The sequence below is a fragment of the Rousettus aegyptiacus genome, unplaced genomic scaffold (assembly GCF_014176215.1).
Source record: "Rousettus aegyptiacus isolate mRouAeg1 unplaced genomic scaffold, mRouAeg1.p scaffold_m13_p_10, whole genome shotgun sequence".
Taxonomy (NCBI): domain Eukaryota; kingdom Metazoa; phylum Chordata; class Mammalia; order Chiroptera; family Pteropodidae; genus Rousettus; species Rousettus aegyptiacus.
In genome coordinates this window covers 66,141,124-66,165,047 of record NW_023416285.1, presented here as the reverse complement: position 1 = coordinate 66,165,047, position 23,924 = coordinate 66,141,124, and the positions used below count along the sequence as shown (strand labels likewise).

The 23,924-nt window shown below is 41.5% G+C and overlaps 1 protein-coding gene and 1 long non-coding RNA gene across 8 annotated transcripts in view; one reads left to right on the top strand and one right to left on the bottom strand.

Moving 5' to 3' along the window:
* Window positions 1-15,399, bottom strand: part of LOC107513979 — a 61,268-nt gene extending 45,869 nt beyond the window's left edge. The window contains exons 1-2 of one of the 3 annotated variants that reach the window (XR_004953118.1): window positions 14,817-15,399; window positions 13,800-13,878 (exon numbers count right to left, since the gene is read on the bottom strand). This is a non-coding gene — a long non-coding RNA (uncharacterized LOC107513979). The remainder of the gene's footprint in view (window positions 1-13,799; window positions 13,879-14,816) is intronic. The other 2 variants (XR_004953116.1, XR_004953117.1) reach the window with 2 other exon arrangements.
* A 33-nt stretch (window positions 15,400-15,432) lies between these two features.
* DCUN1D4 (defective in cullin neddylation 1 domain containing 4) overlaps window positions 15,433-23,924 on the top strand; it is a 65,967-nt gene continuing 57,475 nt past the window's right edge. For 2 of the 5 annotated variants that reach the window (XM_036227946.1, XM_036227944.1), the window contains exon 1: window positions 15,433-15,581. In XM_036227946.1, coding sequence (XP_036083839.1) covers window positions 15,557-15,581 — 25 coding nt within the window. In that variant the 5' untranslated portion in view covers window positions 15,433-15,556. Of the gene's footprint in view, window positions 15,582-15,938; window positions 16,044-16,514; window positions 16,596-16,664; window positions 16,695-23,924 lie in introns of those variants that run through there. The other 3 variants (XM_036227947.1, XM_036227948.1, XM_036227949.1) reach the window with 3 other exon arrangements.

Sequence of the window (23,924 nt, the reverse complement as noted above, 5' to 3'; positions counted from 1 at the left end):
ATATATCACGAGGCTTTAAGAAAATTCTCTGTATGAAATTAGTTGTGGGAATTTTTTAAAAACCTTGAAATGTATGATTATGCAGTATATAGCACATTTGGAATTCTATTGGCTTTCTGTTTTGGAATCTTGCTGTTATTTATGGCCTTATTTCAATGGGAAATGCATTTTAAGTTTCAAATATGCAACTTAAAAATTAACTTTTTAATAAATCAATTTTTCACAATCTTTTCAAGAGTTTGGATTTCCTGAGCGATTTACTAAGGTGAGAAAGTTATTACAGCATTTTGGAAAAGATTTTCAACACGAAGCATTGACGGACTTTTCAGATAATAAGAGTACCATGTTCTTTGAATATTCTGGTTAACTGAGATTACTACTTCAAATCATGGTTCCAAATTTCTTAGTGAGACAACTTAAAGCCTGAGGGTATATTCTTTTCTCAGCTGGAGTTTGCATTAGTATCCCTTATTCACAAAGCCTTGACCCTTGCCAAGGAAAGAAGAAGGCGAATGTATTTCTCTTCATCTTCACCACTGTCACCTGATGGCAACTGATTTTACATCTCTAAACAGTAATAGCAGATGTTACGAAAAATACTAATTGTAAACTCCTGTGGAGACTGTATTTGTTCTTTTATAAAATATAGATTAAGCATGTTTTTTGGTTACAAATTCTTTTCCATTTACAATTTCTTTTTGATTCTCACAATCATCTTTTCAGTTAATGTTTTAATATCTATTATTGTTTAATAAACTATGTCTCATGATTCCTGAGTTAGAGGTTTGAGCAGCGCATGGCTGGGCAGTCCTTCTCTTTCTTGTGGCATTAACGGGGGTCACTTGCTGGCATGTGGATAGTGGCTGGGCTGGACCAGAGAGTACAAGCAGGCTTTACTCACATGACAGTGTCAAAAAGTATGTGGTCATCTTTAATGTGCCACAGCCAGATTTCAGGAGGTCTTACCTGCATTTTCTAGATGAGGAAACCAATACTCAGGTTAATAGAGTTGACTTAATAGAATGGCACATCTAGTAAGTGTGGATGGTGGGGCACCACCCAGGACTGCCGAAGGCTAGTATATGTATATTGCCAGACACTTTGCTGGACTGAGATATTTTCTGAAGAGTAGAATATGCTAATTCTGCTTCTCTTTTGCTCCTCCTCTTTTAAAAACGATTGAAGATCCAGAAGGGTCCTTACGTGTCTATATTTCTGAAAAGGGTACATGTTCCCATTGCCTCTCTTTTCCATTTGACTTATTTCCTTTCTGTGGCAGGAATGAGGTGAGGAGCAAAAGGGGAAGGGGAGAGGACTTTCTATAAGAACTGGGAGTCGGGATAACCGCAGTGGCACCAGCTGCTGCTGGGTTAACATCGTCTTGAGTTCTGAGCAAGCAAAGGGCTTAACCCATGGCAGAAGCACATTTATTTGAGGTTAATGGGGGTGGGAAATTAGTCAGGAAATAAACAGCTGTGGGTGAAGAAGTAAGTATGAGCCATTTCATTGGCCAATATGAATCAGTCTTTTGGAATCTGGCTTTAAATCGACACATTATTCAACAAAAGCCAGAGCATATTTCACAGCAGTTTTTCTGTACAGCACAAATGGCTTTTTGAAAAGCACTTCCTAGTACATGACATTTGCTCTATTGCTCAGATTTGGTCACAGGAAATCCTGGGGTTATCCCTGGCAGAAGGCACTCTGTCTTTACTAATAAGCCATGCTTCCACTTTCCTTTATCTCAAAATTTCAAAAGATGCTTCTTTTCTTTCTAGTGAAGCAATGGCTATACTAATCCTTTCCTTTTTTTCCTATTACAATGGAGCCCATTGCTATATTATATAATATTTTTTTATAATTATATAATAATGTTAATTATATACTACATTATCTTATTTATAATTATATTGCTATAATAGCCTATTGTTATTGCTACTGCGGCCTACTGCTATAGTGTCCTTCAGATTTAAATTTATGTGCCAAGTCTGCAAGCACCTTGTCTCTCTTTCAAAATGCTGGGATTTGTTTTATTCACTGCATATAAATCTGCCTCATTTTTCATTGAATAGCAAAAGCACTGAAGAATTCTACAAAAGCACCTTGGAAATCTGTATTATATGTGAGCAGGGAAAATTCTCTTCCAGTGCTTCTGAATGTAACCATGCTGAACAGCACATCACTTACCCAGAGCAAGGACTTCAAAGTAACAGTAAAATTAAAGTTCAGTCAAGGCCTCGTTCACTGGGAACATTTTTGCTTTGTAGATATCAAGTACCACATGTACTTGCAGTGGCTAGGATTTCCATAAAAGGAGTAACAGCAGTGCTAGATTGCAATATCCAAAAGTGATGGTAGCTGTTATCACAAAGGGAAAAAAATTAAAGCAGAGGAAAGATGAAAGTAGAGTCTGCTGAAAATGAAAGGACGGCAGAGTGCTTGGGCCCTGTGGGGGAATATTAGTGGAACTATGAGCTGTGCCCATCTGATGTGTCCCTTTGTTATCTCCTTCACTCGCCATGTCTGAGGCTTGGGGATTTGTTATTTATGAAGTGCCTGCCACTGAGCTTGCCTCTCTGGTAAGGAAAATGAGTATGGCTCAGTTTAGCGCAGTGTTTTTCATTCCTGGAGCTGCTTAAGACAATTATCTGAGGTGGAGGAAAAATATTACTATTTTATTCCACGGCATTTCTGTGGTTTAAATTTCTATTTTTGTGTTGTGTTGTGTTATATGATAGCAATGCTATCAGAAATGAGTTCCATCACAGGCAATATGGAGATCACCTGGGAACCCGTTAAAAATGCAAATTCTTGGGTCCCATCTCAAACCTACTGAATTTCTGATTCTCTGGGGACGCGCCCGATGATGCTCTGTGCCTGAGCAAGCTCTCCAGGTGATTCTGATAGCCATTTAAGTTTGAAGAGCAAACTGCTTTCTAATATGTATTATGTATTCAAAATAAATACATACATATGGGAAATTCACTCAGAAGTCCTTACCAATGGGATGCTCAAATGAAAAAGTTCAAAGATGATGCTGTGGTAGAAACATGCGGACTCAAGAACCACTTGCAACCACAAGAGTCCTGGCTCATAGAGCCAAGCTAGTCCAGCTCTTTTCCTTTTTTCTCCTTTGCTAATTAACTCTGGGAGGGGAAGTCATTTAGCTTTTTTTCTTCCTGGGTGAGCTTAAGCAAGTCGCTTAATCACTTTGGAAAATGAGAACAAAGTGAGATGTTACTATCGTATAGGATTGTTACGGCAGTGAAATGAGCTCGTGTTTACTGGAAGCACAGAGTGAGCCTTGAGCACAAAACAGATGTTCGGTTCTTCTTTTCCTACATAGCTGTAGACTCCACAGTATCAGCAGTTTAAATTCTTCTGCCTGCTAGGATAGATCTATTCGTCCTTAAACACATCAGAATGTTGCATGTATGGAAGCCAAAAAAACCTCTCTTACACTCTATAGGCTATGTCTGTTATACTTTGTGAAGCCTTGACATGAAGACAGATGGAGAGGGCAGCAAATGAGTTTTTTCAACATATTTACCCTTTCCAAGAGTTGCATCTAATTTTCCACTGAAATGCCAAACTACAAAGAATAGCAGTGTCAGTGATGCTGTAGACTGGAGCAGGTCCACAGCACACTGTTGTGAGGAAGAGCTAGTGAAACCCGTTTCTGCTTATCCTGATAGAGCAAGTAGCCTCTGATTCAAGCTGTGCATGCTTTAGCCTGGCAGCCGGAAGCAGCTAAGTTAGTTCCTGCGAGACGAGACGGTGAAAAGTGAGAAGTGTTGGCCAAAGCTTTTCCCTACGAGACCTGGGAAGTTGCCTTAACCATTAGTGTTCAGAACAATCTCCTGGGGAGCTTGTGAAATTGGCACATTTCTGGGCCCCACTGGCACTCAGCATGTAGAGATAGAATAAAAGCCTCTGACTCTTTCTCATGAAATCAATCCCACTAGCTTGCCACAATCTAACTCTAGACGAATCAGAGCCATCTATTAACATGAGTAGTAGCTGGAGACTGCAAATGCTCATCATCAGTAGAAACCATGGATGAACTTGGTGGGTGATGAGGGAAGTACAGAAAAGCCACTCTGTCCTATAATACTTTACCACTTTTTCTAGTCATGGTGAACAAAATGATCACCAGCAGAGAGTTAATCAACTCTTGACTCATGAAATGTTTCTGTTATGTGCTGGAGACAGTGCTAGATCATCGAAGACAGGGCTCCAGCTCTGAAGGTTTGGTGGCCTTATAGAGTAGAGGTTTCTAACATGGAACGATGGGGCCTGGAGTAGTGGGGAGGCCCACTGGACTTGGGGGGATAAACAGCTGGACTAGCTTGACTCTCTGAGCCAGGACTCTCCTGGTTGCAAGTGACAGAAACCTAATTTGAATTATAAAGAGAAACTGTATTGTCGTGAAACTAATCCCCTGGAAGAGTAGGGGATCAGCGAGGCTTCAGAAGCAATTGGAACCGGGAGTAGAAGACGAGGCCACTGCATGGGCTGTTTCCTGGGTCTGGAAAGCTCTTCCCTCCCACTTAGTATACCTACTATTCATTATTAATGTGTCTCCAGTCACCTCCTCAGAGAAGCCTCCCCCGCCCACTACTTATCTCCCTAACTTGATCACAGAGTCCTAGCTGACTTATTGAAGATGTTAGGGCACAATGATAAAGGTGACCAGTTTGAGCAGACTAGTATGTGCTAGTGTATGAAGAAAGAGGTACCCCTTCCTCTGGGCAAAGACAGCAGACTCTAAGTGGGATTTCAGCCCACTTGCCCCATTGGCTGTGCTCCTTTGTTCAATGCGCAGACTGTACAATTGTACAAAGTTACTGAGTCAGCTCCCATATTGTACGCTCTCAGAAGACTGTGTACCTTTTCTCCTTACTACTTGTCAAAATAACAGTTTTACTTTGCTTGCATGATTTTTTAAGGAATGTCTCCCCTGCAAGATTGTAATGCCCACAGATAGCAACTGGTTATGTTTTTGCTCTACGTGTCATTCCTAGAGCCCAGCAGTGTCTTGAAAGGCCCTTGATAAATTGTGTTTTGTTTCATGAATAAATGAATGAACAAGCAAATGAATGATTGTTTCTTTATTTTTCTTGGACTGGCTTTTTCTATGAGGTGGGAGCCATGGTTGTTGGCAGCTTACCTCTCCGTAATTCTGATTTTGAAAATTTCAGGAAATTCAGGATGCTGATTGGCCCAGCTGAGATCTCATGCTCGTAGGGAGTGGGAGGCACCCTGACTGGCAACCCATATCAAAGCACTATCTGATAAATGCCAGTTTCCCAAAAGAAGGGAAGGCTCTTCCTAGAGGAAGAGGGAAGGGCTGGGCAGAAACAACTCTAGATGGCCCCCCTACTGCCATTGACATGCTGTGGGCCTTTGTTTTGTCACATATGAAATGAGGGGATGTGCTGAGCTCATCTTTGAGATCATCCAGCCAGTGTTCTACTCCCTTTTGTTCTAGTTCTGGTTCTGTTTCCTCCTGTTGAATTCTGTTCTAGTGCTGCAGGTGTTAGTGGAAAAAGACATGACTGTGGACAGCCTCAGTCAAGGAAGTCTTCATGGAGGTGAGTTTTAAGCTGAGTTGGAAAGGCTGAGGATAAGGTGTATATGGAGAGAGGAAGAAGGGGAGATGTTTCATGGTGAATGGCTGGCTGGGAAAGGTATGTTAGGTATTGGTGTGGAACTATTTGTTTGTTAGGAATATATTTTAAATGTAAATGTCTTTGTAAGGGGTATCATGTTTACTCATCCATATTTTCCCCTGAATTAGTTTATTCAAGAACAGCAAGGTGGTCATCTACAAGAAACTGAGGGAATGAGACATTGGACAGGTAAGTTTTGATAATCAAACTAGGTCCTGAGTACAAGCATCTCTAGGGTGTATCAAGTACGGGGATCGCCCTGGGGTTTATGTACACTTTGCATGTGTGCTGGAGAAGGGCAGAATGGTAAGGGAAATTTGCTCAAACAGCAGAAGAGTGGCTCAGGGAGACAGGGAAGAAAGAAGTATCTCCATTTTATAATGCTAACATGGCATGAGACTCTTACACACACAGTTGGCCCTAAACCCTTCCCATGATTGTTAAGTACAATAGCTTCCCAGCATCTGTCTGTTCCTCTTCCAGTTCTTCAGGTGACCCCTCCGTGGCTTTCCTCAAGGATATTGTTTAAGCTCATTTAAATCTTTTTCAATCTTGTTCCTGTTAGAGTACAGTAAGGAATCGCTAAGGATGGGCTTCATACTGAAAATGGAAGTGGTCTGTCCAGGAGGGCTGTCCAACAGGCACCACAGTGGGGGTCCTGGGCACCTGGAAGGGGAGCTGGAAGGGAGAGAGAAGGTTCACCAAGGGGAAGAGGGAGCAGGGGGCAAGCGATGCAGCGTGACCCATGTGCAATGGCAATCTTTTAAAGCTGAATTGCCTGTAACAATACTCTGCTACTTTGGGGCCTACTCTAACATACCCCAACATGTGGTTCGTATTGCTGGATCCTCAAAATCTATTTAATAAGGAAAAGGATAAAGTTCCATATCCTAGAACTGGAGAAATTATATTTCTTGCTGTCACGAATGTTGGGTAGAGAGCACACTGGGCATTTGCCCTGGCTGCTAGAACTATGGTATGGATGTCTACTGGTTCTAGAAAATAGGTACAGCTTCCGCATTAATGAACTTGGAGTGTGTTGGGGGGAAAAGGGTGGGAAAATAGCCCTCTGTAAAATGTTATATACTAATAAGCAATGTAGCATAATGATGAAAAATGCAGATTTGAAGCCAGTTGGCTTGGGTTTAATTCTCCCAGTTCTGTCGTTTACTAGCTGTATAATTTTAGGCAAGTTAATTTACCCATCAATATCTCAGTCTCCTCACCTGTAAAATGGGTTAAACAAAAGTTTCTACCTCTTGGGATCATTGGGAGGATTAAATGAGTTAATACGAGCACTAGAACAGTACCTGGTGCCAAGTCAGTGGGACTTAAATGTTTGCCAATATTTATATTCCCCAATCTATTGTCTGTGAATTTGAAATGCTGTTCCAAAGCCATAGTGATAGAAAATTTGAACGGAGGCTTAGAACAGACTAAGGTTGTGGTGATGGAGCTTCGAAGCCAGAAAAAAAGTAATCGTGCGATGGAGGGATAGAGAATAAAATGGAAGCAGCTGTAGCGACTCCAGGTAGGACTCTCGGGATAAACTGACTAGATCATGGGGGTGGGGGCAGGGTAGGTGGAAGGCCTAGAGTGCAGTGGGAGCTGATCAGGACCTGGGGTCAGAGGTTGAGGGGATGAAACAATTAGATGAGAGAAGGCAAAGGGCAACTGTAGGCAGGGTAGGACCCAGTGTCTGGGTGGAGGTGGCTGCAGAAAAAGCAGTTTTGTCTGTAACCCAGTTTGGAACTGGAGGTGAGTAAAATGTGGAAAGAGATGTTTATTTTTGGCAATTCCTCTCCACAGTGCACTTCTCTCTTACTCTATGTCCAATACTTCTATTCCGCTTTGAAAATGCTGCCCCCAGAGCTAAGTTCTGCTTCCTTGCCACTGCTCCACAGCCTGAAACTGTTCACTTCACCCACCAGTTCCCTAACAAAATTCCCATTATTTGAGTGCAAACTCAGACAGCAGCCCAAACTGGGAGGAAAGCTAACAGAGAGAAACTCATCTCTCACTAACAAAATTACCGAAAGCCACTGACTAGTCCCTAAAGTGCCTAGATTTTAAAAAGAAGATACTTGTAAACTCAAATGAATACCTAACCTAGTAATTCTTAATTTAAGCAGTGATGGAGTGGACATAGACAGGTTTAGGAGAATCATCATTTTCAATGAATCTTAAAGGAGCTATCACTCTCAAAATGTTCAAGGTATTTGCTTTAACCTATTTTGGCTAAGGCAGCTTAACAAAGTAAAATGTAAGTAGTCACATAAGTTGGAAGGAGTATTTTTCAATTCTGTAAGTTGGTGATTTGTGTGTGTGCATGGGCATGTGCCTCCAAGTGTGCATGTGTGTGTGTATGTGTTTGTATCCAAATTCTTTTTCTATTTTGGAACCATAAATTTATTTCTTAAATGCTTGGATTCATTGCTTTCCTCATACTAACATGGCTCCTGTGGTTGCTTCAATTGAGGGTTTGGGTGTGAGGTGTCAGGAGGTGTAGGGTAGCTGAGGGAGGTATAACCAGGTTGTAGGGGCTGGAATCTGCTTAGTCACAGGTTTTTGACATCCTACATCCTCTTCCTCTCTAAACCAGGAAGTTCTTACTTCCAATACATGGTATGATCACCAAGGAAGTGAGCATATATTTTCTACAGCTCCAGTCCTCTTCGTGTCTCCCCCATTTTCTATTGCTGTCTGTGGCTCCATCCACTCTCCCAGAATGCTTCACTTTGCCATAATGAGATGCTCGGCTGCTGTGCAGCACTGACATCTGGAGATGGATGGGGCCTCCTGTACTGCCCTGAGAGGGATGTTAAAAGACATTGTATTCATGGACGCAGGCTAGAAAAGGCGAAGAGAAATGAAGAGCCTGACAACACACAGAAGCCATTGTCCAAGTGAAACGGTTATTCTTTCTGTCCATTCTCTGCTAGCTGGAGTAACTGAAGCAATGCTATGTTTCTGAAAGTCACTATAAAGATCATGCATTGTTTAGATTCAATTGGAAAATTACACCTTCTGAGATCGATTTAATGCGACATCATTAGGACTTGATTAGCTCAGTGCGAACAAGGTGAAAACACCCAATTCAGAGAAGAGCATGTGGTAATGAATAAATACATTTTTATTCAAATAATCTTTTAAATCCCCAGTTAGGTGTGATTTCTGTAAAATAAAAGGCTCTGGGTAAAAAAGAAAAGTGTTGGTTTAAGCATCCTGTAGCTGTGCTAGAGAAAAAGATTAGCAAAAAAAGACTGGTTAATGCTACCCTAATAGCCATGTGTCAAGAAACCTTGGAAGTGAGAAATAGTTTTAAAAATAACTGAAAATTTTCTCTATATCTAGAAGAGGCAAAAAAAAAAAATTCATTGCTTAATGAAATTAAAACACTAATATCAAATCTCAGCCTAATTGGAAAATCCTTAGCTTTTCTGAGAGATCCTTAAGATGGCTGCTTCAGAAAGAAAGAAACTAGGATTTTCTAGAAATTTAAAAATACAGACTCATTGTTACTTGAAATAGTCTCAAGTGTAAAAATTAGCCAACTGTACCCCGCAAGACTGCATTAGGTTCACAAAGAAATATGCGACAGCACGTAATTGGTGCTCACGTGTTCATCCCTGCTTCTCTCTCTTGCTTTTATAAATGCTTTTCATATTTTATCTTATTTAGCCCTTATTTATTCCTCGAAGGTATTACTCCCATTTTTGTAGATGAAGGAACTGAGGCCCAAACAAGTTTAATGCCTGTTCAAGGATTTAAGTAGTAGGGTTTGAGTCTTAATTCAGGCTGGCCCAAGGGTAATACTGAAAGACATTTTGCCTTTGCCTCTTGTAGATTAAAAATCTTTTATATCACTACCTGTGGCTCTCTCAGGGAAAAGTAATTTACCTTAAAGTAGAAGGAAGAGAAATTATTCATTTTGGGAACACAATACATGTCTCTATTCATGTAGAATCCTCTGTAATTTATTACTATCTGTTTATACGTTTAGGATGCCATCTTTCTATATTCATGGGAATTTCCTATATCCATATGAACCTCCAGTATCAATCAATATTCCTTACATTAGTTTCCAAAGGGTTTGAATGACACAACATTTATATTAGGTACTGTCTCTCTTTTCTTTTCTTTTCTTTTTTTACTTAACTGTGTAAAGTCTCAGATTTCAGTTCCAAACTAGGTTAATTTCCCATTTGGTAGCATGTTCTGCGGAAGGACACTTTTGTATGCTAACCATAAATTCTAGAAGGGATGAAAAAAGCCAGATTAATAAAACATGTGGAGTCAGGGACCAGCTTACAGGAAAAGACAGATTTGGGATGATATGGGATGTGAGGAGGAAGAGTTTATTTAAGAATGTGATGAGTACTGGAAAGCGTCACAATGACAACAGCCCCTAGCGTGTACTATTACTATGCGCCAGGTGCTTTTAAGTGCTTTACTTGAATTCATTCATTCATTCATTTAATTCTCATAACATACCTATGAGGTAGGTCCTCTTATTTTCACTATTTTGCAGATGAGGAAACCAAGACAGCAGTGTGAAGTAATCTGTCTTCTTAAGTGGTAGAGCCAATGAAATTTTGATCCAGACCTTCTGGCCCCATAAAGCCTAAGTTGTGCTTCCGAAAAAATGGCAGAAGATTAACTTTCAAGGCTAAAGTTTAACTTCCTCAAAAATTTAGCTCCCAAGGGTAAAATCCTCAGTGTGAATTGGTTCTAGAAAGTTCCAGGGTTAAGGGTTTTGTTTGTTTGTTTGTTTGTTTATATTGAGGGACACATCATATCCCCAGTGGAAGGTGATGAAAAATTGGAAGTCTCTTGAATGTGCATTATGAGCCCACTTGACAGGAATACATCAATTCTATGGAGTAACTTGTAGTGATAATAATAAAGAGGTTGGTTGTGCTTGTCAGTGTTCTAACCTCTGGTGTAAGATAGATGGAAAAAGGAAGCTAATAAAAGAAAAAGCATAGTAAAGTAGGATAGAAGGCAAACAATGCCAACTTTTCCACTTATCGATAACAGTTTTGAGAGGCTGTCCTCATTGGTGACATCGAGGAAAATGCTTACTTCTATGCTTTTCCCATTAACCTGATAATTAAGACCTGACTTTATGTAGGTATTGAAAACAGAAACCAACATTTTTATTACCTTAGTAGCATCTGGCAAGTGGCTATCTGCAAAACTGTTCTATATATATGTGAAAAGCAACATATGTTATAGTGACAGTCATATGTAATTAAAAGCTTAAGAGCTGTAACTGGCTCCCAATAACACAGGCCTCAGTGGTTAAAAGGGGAATTCCAGTATGCTGAAGAGGCTTCCCTCTCTCCTTGACATATCAGAATAGAACATTTACTACATTCAGCAAAGCTTTATTAGAGATTCTGGATAAATAATCTTATTGATAATATACCAAAAAGTAGATAGGTGCTATTGAAATGAGGTCACAAGGATAAAATAGATAAGATATAGTAACCTGGAAATAATCTGATATTTTTCATAATATATATCTACAAAGGTATCCTGAGTGGTTAGATATTCAACTCAAGAAAGAGGCCAGATTTCACTATCTTTTAAAAGCACATTCATATCCATATTATGGTATCTTTATAAATAAATCTCTCAAGGCATATATTAACCTGATTAAAAAGAGAGGGAACCGAAGCCCAGCATGGGAATGTTATAACATAGGGAGTTTGGCTATTTAGGGACTCTGTTACCTATTCTGAGTAGTAAGTTATTAGAGTTCTCTAAGCCTCAGTTAACGTCATAAAAATTGGGGATAATATTCATACCCCATTGGGTGGTAGAATAATTTACAAGCAAAGCACCATAAGAGTAGTGCCTATCACATTGGAAGTGCTAAGAAAAGGTTATCATTATTTGGGTTAGCAAATTGTCAGTTGTTTAAGAGTTTGGAGAAATAAACTATCCTGACCTCTACAGATATACAGATATTAAACAACGCTGGTCCACTTATACATTAATTTTTTTTTCATAAGTACTGTAAATATATTTTCTCTCCCTTGTGACTTTAACATTTTCTTTTCTTTAGCTTATTGTAGGAATATACAGTTATAATACATATAATGTATAAAATAAGTATCAATCGACTTTATGTTATTGGTAAGGCTTCCAGTCAAGAGTAGGCTATTTGTAGTTAAGTTTTGGAGAAGTCAACAGTTATATGTAAGTTTTTGACTGTGACGGGGGGTGGGGGGGGGTCAGTGCCCCTCAATTCTGCACTGTTCAAGGATCCATTGCATTTACTCTTTTTAAATTTTTTTCATTTCCATGTCCTGGAAACCCCATGAGCTTGACATTTTGTAACTACTGGAGTTCTATATATACTCTCGCTGTAATTTGAATCTGAATTAATTCTACCCTGGAGTATGTTCTTTCTCATTCTCTTCAGATTTTACCAGGGGCACATTTGTGTATTTGTTTGAGCAGGCCAAACTTTACTTTAGTCTTGAGGACTATGCCATACCTCATTCTGTACCCCCAACCCTACTAACAACTTGCAGGAAAAGCATGCTATAGTGGGGTTTATAGAATTTAAAGAAAAGTTTTAAAATTGGATTAAAGAGCTCTGCTATTCTTTCTCTCAGTAGACTTTTCCATATCAAATTTTATTCTAGCCTTAGTATATTTTAAAATATATATGATTAAAATTAATATTGGAGAACTAATAGAAAAAGCTCTGATTATATAAGGTATCATTTTATACAAAGTAACGTGCTTTGTTATTACCTTAAAGCAGTAACCTGGTGAAGAGAAAAGGCAAAGAGATGGTATTCGTAAATATCTCTACCCATCACAGTTATAAGACAATTATTAATTCTTTTTCTCCAAGGATCGAATATAAGCATACAAAGTGTATCATTATTATCTCAGTAAACATCCCCACAGGGAATGTGGGGATGCTACCAAAGAGAAAAAATTAAAAAGTATTATATATTGAAAAAAGTCCTTACTGATTTCAATAAAAAAGGCAATATTCTAGCTCTGAAGTATAGAATTTATATTAGATTTATATAATAACTTTCAAACAGGAGAGAGAGTAGTTCACCTATCTTTGGAATTTGAAGCTTTGATATTGGACAGTTTGGTGCAGGGGAAAATACCTGGTCTAGGAGTTAGGAAACTCGAGTTTAATTAATGCATTGTTATTAACTAGCTGAGCGACTCGGACTAGACATTTATATCTTTTGGACTTCAAGTCTCATATTCTTAAAATGAGGAAGTTGGATAGGATAATCTCCAAGGCTCCTTCCAGATCTAAAATTTCGCATTACAGTCAACATTCAGTTCCCTTTAAGGAACAGTTAACTAGGACCTAATATTTGAAAGCACAGTACTAGGGAGATAAAAATAAATGTAACAGGTTTCCCGTCCTCAAAGGTTTATAATCTTGTAGATTATTAAAATGATGGGGTAGTATTTGTAGAAACTCATGTAGTCATTTAATTATATCTGTTTTATTATTCATAAAACACATGAGGGCAGTGGGGTTTACAGAAGGAGCTTTGCCTCTCAATCTTCAGGCTGCAACTGACCCACTATAAAGATCTGTGTAAATTCTTCTCTAAGTCTTTTTTATTTGAAAATAACCATACTTACCCAACTGATGCTGAGAAATAACAAAGGTTGTACATTCTGTACATTTTTTAATGGATGCCCTGTGCCAGAAGAGTGCTGGGTGCTAGAGGAGAAGCAGTTGGAGGTCCCTCATGTACCTTAATCGTTATATACATTATTACAAACTGTGCTACAAATGAATTCATATAGCAAACAGCAACCTGAAACAAAGTGGCTTCAATGAATTTAGTAGTATCAAGAAGTAAGCCCATTTCAGTACAAGATAACAACTGTGTCTCAGTCCTTAAATTATCATGATAAGCAGTAAAAAACATACAAATATTACATATACAAAATATTATGATCTTGTATAAACTACATATAATTTATTTCCTAGATGCAGAATAGGTTGAAAACATAAATGAGATAAAGAATGCAGGTGGCAGCTTTTCTGCTGAGGGTAAGGACATTCTTAAAATTAAATTGCCCAACAAGGAATGACCTATTTCAGAGTCCAGAGGTACTTACCCATTTCTGTGGGGTGCAGATGATGCTTGGTCAGGTTAAAGGTCACCAATATGGATGAGATTCTTGTCTGAGAAGAAACCTAAAGTGGATAAATTCAGGTTCAGTTCTGAGATTCTATGATTAGATGAAGTGATTCATAAATGTTTCAATGATAGAAATATAAGAGATTACTTTATAAATTATAAGGATATGATGTATTAATGAGATATTATAGATTAAGAGGAATGGGATTTATTATAAGAGTGGTATGGCACAGGGGAACTGGTTTGATTTCATTCTTCCAAATATCTTGTTTCTGGCATAAATGTTACATTTGTGCCCTGAATTGAGACCTAAATTTCAGAACCCTGAAACTCAGAAGCCTTGGCTGTAGAAATGTAAAACCAAAACGACTGATGTTTTCTTATGGTTGTAGTGTCATCCATTCTCTGAGATGGGATCGGTGGAATGCTCTGGTGCTGGGTGGGGCAGGGCCTTGGGATGCAGGAAGGTGTGGTGTATGTGTGCTGTGGTTGGAGTAGAAGGGAGCGATCCTACATTTATATTTCCAAATATATTACTCTACAATAATGTACTGAGTATGATTAGTTGGCTTGACAGCATTTAAAAAACTGGTCAGAACTCATGAAAATTCTCATGAAAATGGTGAGAATTCTTGATTTAGGAAATGCGATGGTCAGAATTCACGTAAATTAAAGCCTTCTGCCAAATAACAGCCGTTTTGTTTTCCGGACCTCCTCCCAGCATCAATGATTTAGGTTCGGTTAGTTTACACTAGTTGTCCTTCGAGGGCTGGTGACCTGCTGATGTTAATAGACTGAGCCCGAAGTTCAGAGTATGGCCCTGGATTTCCTATTTGCGGACCCAATCGTACATATGTCTGGAGGATGGACAATGCCTGTAACATTCCCCATTCGTCACAAATGGGGAAGAGTGTATTAACTCTAGAAAAGAAGTGCATTTCAAAAAGGGGGAGAGGATAGGCCGTTGCACAAGAAAAGGGAATTTGTTCCTCACCAGAGGGTTTGCTGTAAAAGAAGACGCGGCAATTCTTTATCCGGTTTTCAGCTGTAGGAAACAGCTAGCAAGAGAAGTCCCAGTCCAAGTTCGGCGTGGACTGGTTTCCAACAGAGAGCCTTTCTGAGGCATGCGAGGCAAGTGGGAGATCCGAACGCGACGGGCTAGGCGCGAGGTATGGGTTACCTCCCTTATTTGCTGCAGCGGGATACAAGATGCCCCTACTGCGCTTTCCCTTCTCGGTTTTTCGGGGCACATTTCGCGTGCTTTGTTTCAGATGCCGACCCATCTTTCTCGGTTGGTCTGCAGCTCCACCAATCCTGCCTGCGACGGGGCGGAGCGTCAGGGTCAAGGTGGACCAATTCCCCAGCCTCGCCCCTACACGCGCTTTCAGACTCCCGGGGATGAATGACAGCAGCCGAGTCCAACCTGGTACTCCAGAGCTTGGCCTCCGCCAGGGGAGTTACGGGGAAGAGAGGCTGGAACCAATCACATTGAACCTTAGGGGCGGGGCCTCTTGCCAGCCCCAGACCCGCGCTCGCCGCACTCCTTTTGTCAAATGAGATACGCGGAGGGGCTGTTCCCCAGGCGAGGTTTAGCCAATGGAGAAGGCGAGGTGGGCGGGCCGGGAGAGCCCGGCCGCGGGTCCTCAGCTCCCAGCCGAGGTGCGCGAGCCGGTGGGGGGACCGCGAGGCAAGCGCGGGATCCTGGGCGGCGAGCCGGGTGTGAGCTGCCCGAAAATGCACTCGGATGCTGCTGCTGTCAGTGAGTAACAGAGAGCGAGCGGGTCGGGGCCGGACGGCTGCCAACACTCTCCGCTCAGGTCTCGCGGTTCCTGCGCCGGTGCCGCCTGTCCCGAAACGCGCCTGGAGTCCCTGCCTGGGAGCCACCCCTTCTCCCGGGGCCAGGGCGGGCGGTGACGCCGCGGGCAGCGCGGGGGCGGGCGTGGGGGGAAGGGGCCGGCCTGATGGGGGAGGGCGGAGGTAAGGGGGGTGGGGACTGGCTCTATTTCAGTATTGGGGGAAGGGGGGGCGGGACGTGTAATGAAGGGCTGGGACCGGAGTGTCTGGGGTGAATGGAGGTGGAGGCAGCGGCGGTGGCGGCGGGCGCTAGCGGGCAGGACTGGGGGGTGGCATCAGAGTACAGGAGTGGGAGCGAGCGAGAGGGGCGCAGGGGTGAGGATTTCCTAGGGGCTGAGCGGTGCCGGCGGTTCCGTGAGAAAGGCGGGTGAGTGCGAGGGGAGCGCGGGGGCGGGGACAATGGGAAGAAGGGCTGGTTGGCGGGGTGGGGGGGGGAACAATGGGGTGCGGGAGTGGGGGCAGCGGCTCAGCGGGGCAGGAGGTTGGGCATGGAGATGAAGGCTGATATAACGGGAGAGCGAAATGGTGGGGGTGTGATGGGATAGTTGGGGAGTCCGGCGGGCGGGAGTATTGGGAGGCAAGTGGGGTAACTGGGAGTGGTGAGAGGGGCAGACGTTGGGGTAATAGGATGGAGCAGGTTTGGGAGGACAGAGTAATTGGGAGTAAGAGGAGAAGAGGGGAGGATTTGGGGTGAGAGGATGGGGGCAGGGGTAAAGGAGGTGCGGTGTGGTGAAGAGCTAGTTGGGAGGAAAGGGAGATTGGGAGGGGCCAGGGCAGGGGGAGGACTGTCAAGTCCCGATACAGGCTGTGCGGGGCTGGGGGTGGTGTAAAGTGTCAGACTGTACGTTTCGGAGAGATGTTTCCTGCCTCTCTCCAACCCCACATCAGGTCCTTGGAGAAGGGAGCCCTGAGCTTCGAGGTGCGGGGAGAGGAGGGGGCGGGGTTGAGGTGGAGGGGGCGGGGGAGGTTCCCCTAGGTTGGCTCTGGTCGCGGTTCCCTCGGAACGGCTGCAAGCCAGGTCAGCGCTGGCGCGGGCTCCGGCTGCGGGACTGGGAGGCGGGGCAGGGACACAGGCTGCGGGTTTTCCGCGGCGGGAGCCGGAGGGTCGGCCCTGGAGGTTTGGTGGGCGGTTTTGCGCAGGGGAGGTGTCAGGGTCCCTGGCGGTCCCTGGATTTGGCAGTCTGTGACGCAGTTTTCTAATATTTGCTTGTCAGGTGTGGAGGCTGGTCCTTCGGGACCTGCTTCCCTGCAGGGAGCATCGCGCCGGAGGCCCCGCGTAGAGCCTAGGGAGTGCGACCTCTCCTAGGCGAGCAGGGAGAGCGCTTTAGGGGTTTCCTTTAGGGTCTGGTTCCAGTCGCCGGGTGTGAAGGGGAAAGGCGCTCCCTCGGAATTCTGGGACTTGTAGTCCTGGCCGCGGTTGGGTTGGGTGCACGTGGGTAACTGTGGAAACGAGTCCCAGAATGCAGCGCGCCTCTCGGAGCCTCCCTTTTCTGCTAACTCGTGCTTTATTCTCGCAGGACCCCGGAGCAGTCTCAGGAGGTTTTCCTGTACTCTGGGGCTGGAAACGATTCACTATATCTTCCTTTGTCAGCGGAATGGGGAGGACCAACCCAAGTGCAGTCCTTTCACGCACACTTGGGTCCTTGATCTCGAAGTTGATTTCCCCTGCATTTGCTGGCTCTCTTTGTAGAATAGATGCTTAGTCTTGAACCAACTAGCACATAGTCTATGGGGGAAAACATTCAAGATCCAACACAATGTAAAGCAGCATTTAGAATGGTGTATTTATTGTGGCATCTATTGTATATAAATACTAGGTTAAAAGATTCGGTCTTATATAAATTTGAGAATGGCAGTGGAGACAAATGTAACCCTTGTGCAGATCATATAAATTATACATCTATTTCTTGGGCCATCTGGATTGCCCAAAGATGAAGGGACTTTTTTTAAAAAAAGTCTTGAATTGAGTAATGGAGGTGGCTTAGTAGAATTTAGGGCGCTCCCGTTTATAAAGCCATCATGAAAGTGAAAGTGAATAAAGGGAATATATAATGTCTTTAGTTTTCAAAGAATCATGGGAAGCAAATGAGACAGAGGAAGATAAACTCATTGGAGGACCTTTAGAGGTTTTCGTGTGTTTTTGTTTTTAGATGAAACCTATAATTCCTTCCCTGTGCCTTTTTAATGTTAGAGACTGCCCTCTAAGTCTGTGGACTCCCCAAACATCACATTCTTTTCAGGTTCCCTTTATCATATGCAACGATTAAAAATATCTAATGTAGAGGGCCATAAGATTAGCTCAAAGATGACAGATCATTTTTATGTGTTATGTAAGGTATTTTGAAACTATTGGTATCATAGCCACTAGAAGAATATTATGACCCTAATGATAAATATTTTATCAAAAAGTCCTAAGATTTAGAAACCTAGTATGGTTACAATTATACTGAATTTGCATACTTGATTCAGTGATGGTTCTTTTCATAATAGCTGAAAAATTGGACAATGTGTGGGTTTTTGGGAAATAATTTATATCTTTAAGTTTGTGGTGAAATATTGAGGATACCCTTTGCGATATGTAAATATGTAATATGGACATGTTTTTAAAAATGTGTATTTAACCCTGGAATTTGCTCTCATAAAGGGTGAAATATATGAACTTGAAAACAGAAGTTGTAATTGTCTTCAAGATGGTGTTTTTTAAAGAAAATATAAGGCTAGTCATTTGTTTACTTTTTTTCTTTATTATATTCCAAAGGGCGGGTTCCCTTTACACACATAAAACCCACCCTCTCCTTTAGCCCTCCAAACCTTAGGCTTCTATACATTATCAGCTTATAAGCCCCTAGTTTTTCAGGTTCCTCTTGGATTTTTGGCCTTTCAGGAGGTCCTTTATTTTCTTGTGAACTTGGCTGTGCATTTAAACAAATGTTTCTTATACCTTATTATTTTTGGACTCTTAATATGGGGAAGGATTTTTAGGTTATCTTGTCTGTCACGTTGCCAGAAGTCTCCCTCATTTTCTCTACCTTAGGTCACTTCTGTACATTTATTCTTTTCTTTTTCTGTTTCTGCTTCCAAGAAGTGCCCCTACTAACACTCGATCACATTTTGTCAAATATTATTTATCATTGTATCCTCCTGTTTTTAGCTGCTTCCTAAGCTCTTATTAGCTTATTGCTTGCTTCCTGACCATAGTACATGTTCGCATTATTCTCATCTTAATAGTAATAATGTTAACTCAGTAGTTTAAACATCAGGCTGTTGGAAACTGACCTTCTGATGACTTCTGTTGTGCCAGGATGCCTTTGGCAAGTAAAAATACTCAACTAAAAATGGCTTGAACATAGAGCTTATTGTTCAGTAGCAAAAAGTCTAGAGCTGCGATTTCTTATCTATGTTATCTAGGTTCGAAGTCTGGTGCAGTGTCTCAGTGATAACTTTTAAGAATCTATACATCTTTTTCTTCCTCTATTCTTGGTATTTTGGTTTATCAAAAGCTTCAGGCTCATTGCCTCATGTTTGCAATGTGGTTGCTGCAGCACCAGACATCCTACCTATGTATGAAAGGGAAGGAAGGAGTTTATTTACTTACATCTCTTTCTTAACAGAGAGGAGTATTTTCTAGTTTACCTTTAAGTTTCATTAGTTAGAACTGATCTCATGCCACCGCTGCTTGTGAAGGAGGTTGAGAGAGTGAAATCTGGTATTTTTCAGCTGTTTTTGTGGGACATGGCCTCTGCTAGGGTGGAAGAAGGGTGAGGAGAATGTTCTGTCTGGGTTGGCAGACTGCAGGTTATATCCCTGACCCAGCTACTTTGTTCAGCTGTCTCTGGCTTAGTCCTAGTCTTTCTGATCTCTTGTTTTCTGCCTCATTCTAAAATACTTAGAGGTGACCTATGAAATGTAGATAAAATCCTGTCAAGAGAAGGAAAATAAACTATAGATTTACAGGCTGTACAAAAATACTTGCCATATATTAGAAATGGGCCATATACTTGGCTCTGAGCTTCCTAGTAGGCAAAACAAAGAGGAAAACAAGACCAATTAATTTATTCATTTGGTTAATGAAACTACAATTCATTTAATAACCTAAGCTGGAAGCTTAGATCTTTCTCATCCTCTTTCCCTGGTCGGTAGTGAAACAGAGGCTGCATTTCTTCCCATGCCTTTCTTCTTTTTCCTGTACCTATTCCCATTGCTCTAGGTCTGATCCATCCTTTCATATATTGTAATAACCAGTAATCCTTTTGCCAGGCTCAGCCTCCTCTAACTTCATTTTCTCCCAGGTACTTAGGGAACACCTCTGAGGTACTTACTGAAATACTCCTCACAACCTGGGGTGGAACCAGCTTCTATAGTTTAAGCTCAGTTTCTTACCCATGGAGTACTCTTTCCTTGCCCACCGCCCTCAGTGCTACTTCTGTTGGAACTTTCTTTATTGCGTTATTTGTCCCTTGCTAGGAGACGCTTTCCCTCCATTGAATCTCTAAAGTACTGTTTACTTCATCTTAGTTTTATTTTGTATAATAGCTTACTTTTTTCTCTCCTTCCCAGTTAGATTATTACCCTCTTTAGATCTGGGACTATGTCTTAGTATACACTTTATTGTCCAGCATGATGCTTAGGTCCTTATATATACATCGAATTGAACTTAACGGGTCAACTCTTGAATAGTTTGTGAATTACCTGGAAAATTTTAATTCTTCCTCCTGCTATTCAGCATGCTTCTGAGTCGTCCTTCAGAAAAGTCTTCTGATTTTTCTTTGGGGAATGCAAACTATCACTTACTCATTTTCTGCATTTTTTGACAAAGTCACCCATATGCAAACCAATTTAAATCTTTTAAAACACATGCATATATCACTTTTGAAGAATGTTTGGGGCATGGAGAAATTCTCAAAGAGAGTAAGATGCTAATGTACAGAGGAACAGGGAGTCTCAGTGTGAAAGGGCACATGTCCATTTCAGATTTGGTGTGTAACAGTCCTGTATGGAGAAAGCTATGGCAGGGCTCAACAGGTTCGACATATAAAGGGGCCCAACTCTTTTTGTTTTATAACCAATTCTGGCCTGAGGTTTTATTTCTGAATAGGAACAATACATTGAGATAGATGAAAGGCTTTTTTCATTCAGAAAGTAAATTTTGTTAATTGGAGGTGAATTTTCTGAGAATCTGACATTAATGCTGATATCTTTTTACAATTAGTCAGCTTGAATTAGTGTTAATAGCTTTTCATAACTTGCTCTTCTTTTTTCTTATTCTGAGATTCAGGTTAGAAGTACCTCTTGAGAAGTGTTCCTTTAAGCAAAACATACATTTAAAAATATTTGTGGCTATAAAAGAGGTTATAATTTGTGGCTTATGTTTTAAGTAAAAGAAGTTACTGAAGTGTGACAGTTTAAATAGAAGCATATATTTTAGCAGTTACTGCATGACTATTTCAGCTCTAAGGATATTTTTCGTATCATGTCCATATCTGCTACTTCAGATTTGAATTGTTTTTCTTTTATTTAGAAAATGCTGTTAATGAGTTATTTTCAGTCTTTGAATGTAGGCTTGTAGTTTTTTAAAACTACATACTGAGTAAAACACTGTGAAAAAGAACCTACCCTTCCCAAATAACATTACCTCTGGGTGTGATTCTTTTTAATTACATGTTGGAGGATTTTTTTTCTTGTGAATATTTTTTCGAAACCCTTTTCATTACTTGCTGACCTATATCATTAGTATTCGCAAAAACTGTGTGTCATCCATTTGTGTCTGTGGTGGGCAGGGACCTGACTCTTCCTCTGGTTTGGGAAAACCCCTACCTTAGCAGGCAGAGTTGCTCAGACACACCCACTCTAGAGTGTGAAACTGATGCTGGAGACAAGTGATGGGAAGAAGCAGGGGGTGCCTGCAGGCCATTTGGAGAGGATGGACAGAGGTGGCAGCTGCGCTAATTCTATTTCAAGAGTCAGTGGAGGCTGCGGTTCCAGGGGCCCAGCAGGTCCTGGCTGTGTGGATGCTGCATTCAGCTGCATGTCCTTACGCATTGTTTTGGTTCTATAGCTGATATGCTTGGTTTTCTGAATTTCCTAGAGATTCTGTGAACTATCTAATAGCCTTTAAAAAAAAAATCACTCTTCTGTTTAAATTAGCTAATACAACTAAGATTTCTAACAAATTCAACATCCAAACCTACCATTGCTCAACTCCTGACAGAGGTCCCGTGGATAAGAGCAGTGATCTAGCTGCCTTTCCACCCTGGTTGGACTCTATTTAGAGTCCAAGAGTCCTGGCTCAACGTCACACAGAGATAACAGTTGCGGGTGCTGCTTTTTTCAGTGGTTAGGCAGGACTCTGAGCCACATATCAGCCATCCCACTGGATCGCATCATATGGAGGTCTTTATTACTGTCTTTCTCTAATCACCTTTTTGTCCCTAAATCAGTCAGTCAAGAGATGTGTCTAGGATCTAATGCTTAACTTCTTGTGCATCTTTTTGGATTTGACTTGGGAATATTAGCTATGGGAATATTATTATTATTATTTTATTAAATAAAATAATTTTATTTAATTAAATATTACTTTTGGTGGAATATTTGTTTAGCTAGAATTTGTATCTGATAGATATAATTGCTTTTTAGTCAACCTTATTGAGTATAATTTACATGCTATAAAATTGGACCATTTTTAAGTTTACAGTTTAATGAATTTTGATAAATATCTGTACTGGTGTAACCACTACTAAAATTAAGATAGAGAACATTTTCGTTACCCCTAAAAGTTCCCTGTCCCCTTTGTAGTCTATACTGCGCTACCTCCCGCTACAATTTTTAGCTTTTAATATATGTCATCTTAGTCCTCCATAGTTGATAATTTGTTATTCTGCTGCTCATAGGGATATTACAATCTAAGAAGGTGTGAAAAATCTTCCTTTTTCTCTTTTTTACTGAACTATTCAAAGAAAAGCTACCAGTGCTATATAAATTATAAATCTGAAAATTAATGCTTTACACATGAAACTGTCTAGAGTTAGACGATGACTTGTTCTCTTGAAAGGTTTTTCAGTGGATGGCTTTTCTTCCTTCTCTGTGGCCCGAAGACATATAATGCTACGATTTCTCCGTGAATGTGATGATGTCTTTTAATTGTTATCTAGGTCAGGATGAGAGCAGGAAAACATAGTTAAGTGTGGGTCCTAGAATCAAAATGTCCAGGCTCATATCCTTGCTCTGCCATCTATTAGCTGTGTGATTGTGGGTAAGTATATCAAACTACTCTGTGTGGACTTCAGAATCCTCCTGTATAAGAAATACCTACTGCCAGGTATGGAGTTATTCAGTCAACAAGTGTTTATTGAGCACCTACTGTACACCAGGCCATGTTCTTCATCTTCATGAAGTTTCATTATGGTGTAGGGGAGGAGGCAAATAATAAACAGGTAAATCATGTAGTATATCAAATGGTGATAAGTTCTGTAGAGAAAGATAAGGAAGGGGAAGAGCACAGGGAGGCCTCACTAAGGTGGTTTTAAGTTAAGGTCTGATGAAGGTGAGGGGGCATTCCAGGCAGAGGGAACACAGATGCATGCATAGGCTCCGAGGGGGGGAGCAGGCCTGTGTTTGAGGAATAGCAAGGAGGCCGGTGTGCTTCCAGTGGAGTTGGGGGTTGGTCTGAGGAGTAAGTAGGAGGCGAGATCAAAAGTGATCTCAAGGATTAAGGGAGAAAAAACACATAAAGTGATTAGGAAAGTGCTGGGCACTCTGCTGTTTTTGTTGCTAATGATTACTGTATAATGACAGTCTCCTCCTTAGACTTTAACAGCTGTCCCCAACCTTTTTGGTACCAGGGACCAGTGATCCTATGGGAATCTAATGCCTGATGATCTGAGGTGGAATGAGGCGGTGATGCTAGCTCTGGGGAGTAGCTGCAAATACAGATGAAGCTTTGCCTGCCTGCTTGTCCCCTGCTCACCTCCTGCTGTGCGGCCCAGTTCCTAAAGGCCATAGACCAGTAGTGGTCTGTGGCCTGCGACGGGGGTGGGGGTGGGGTGCAGACCGCCTGCTTTAAAAAGAGAGCCTGGAGAGGGAGAGAGGTTCTAAGAACCCCCAAGTAAGTGAGGCATTCCCTCACTCAGCCATTCACCAAGTGAATGAGGTTTTTTGTGTTGCCAGGCACTGCTGTAACAAGCATGACTGAGCTGGGGTCGCTATATTTAAGGATCGTCTTTCTAGAGAGTCAAGTGGTGGAGGCAAAGAA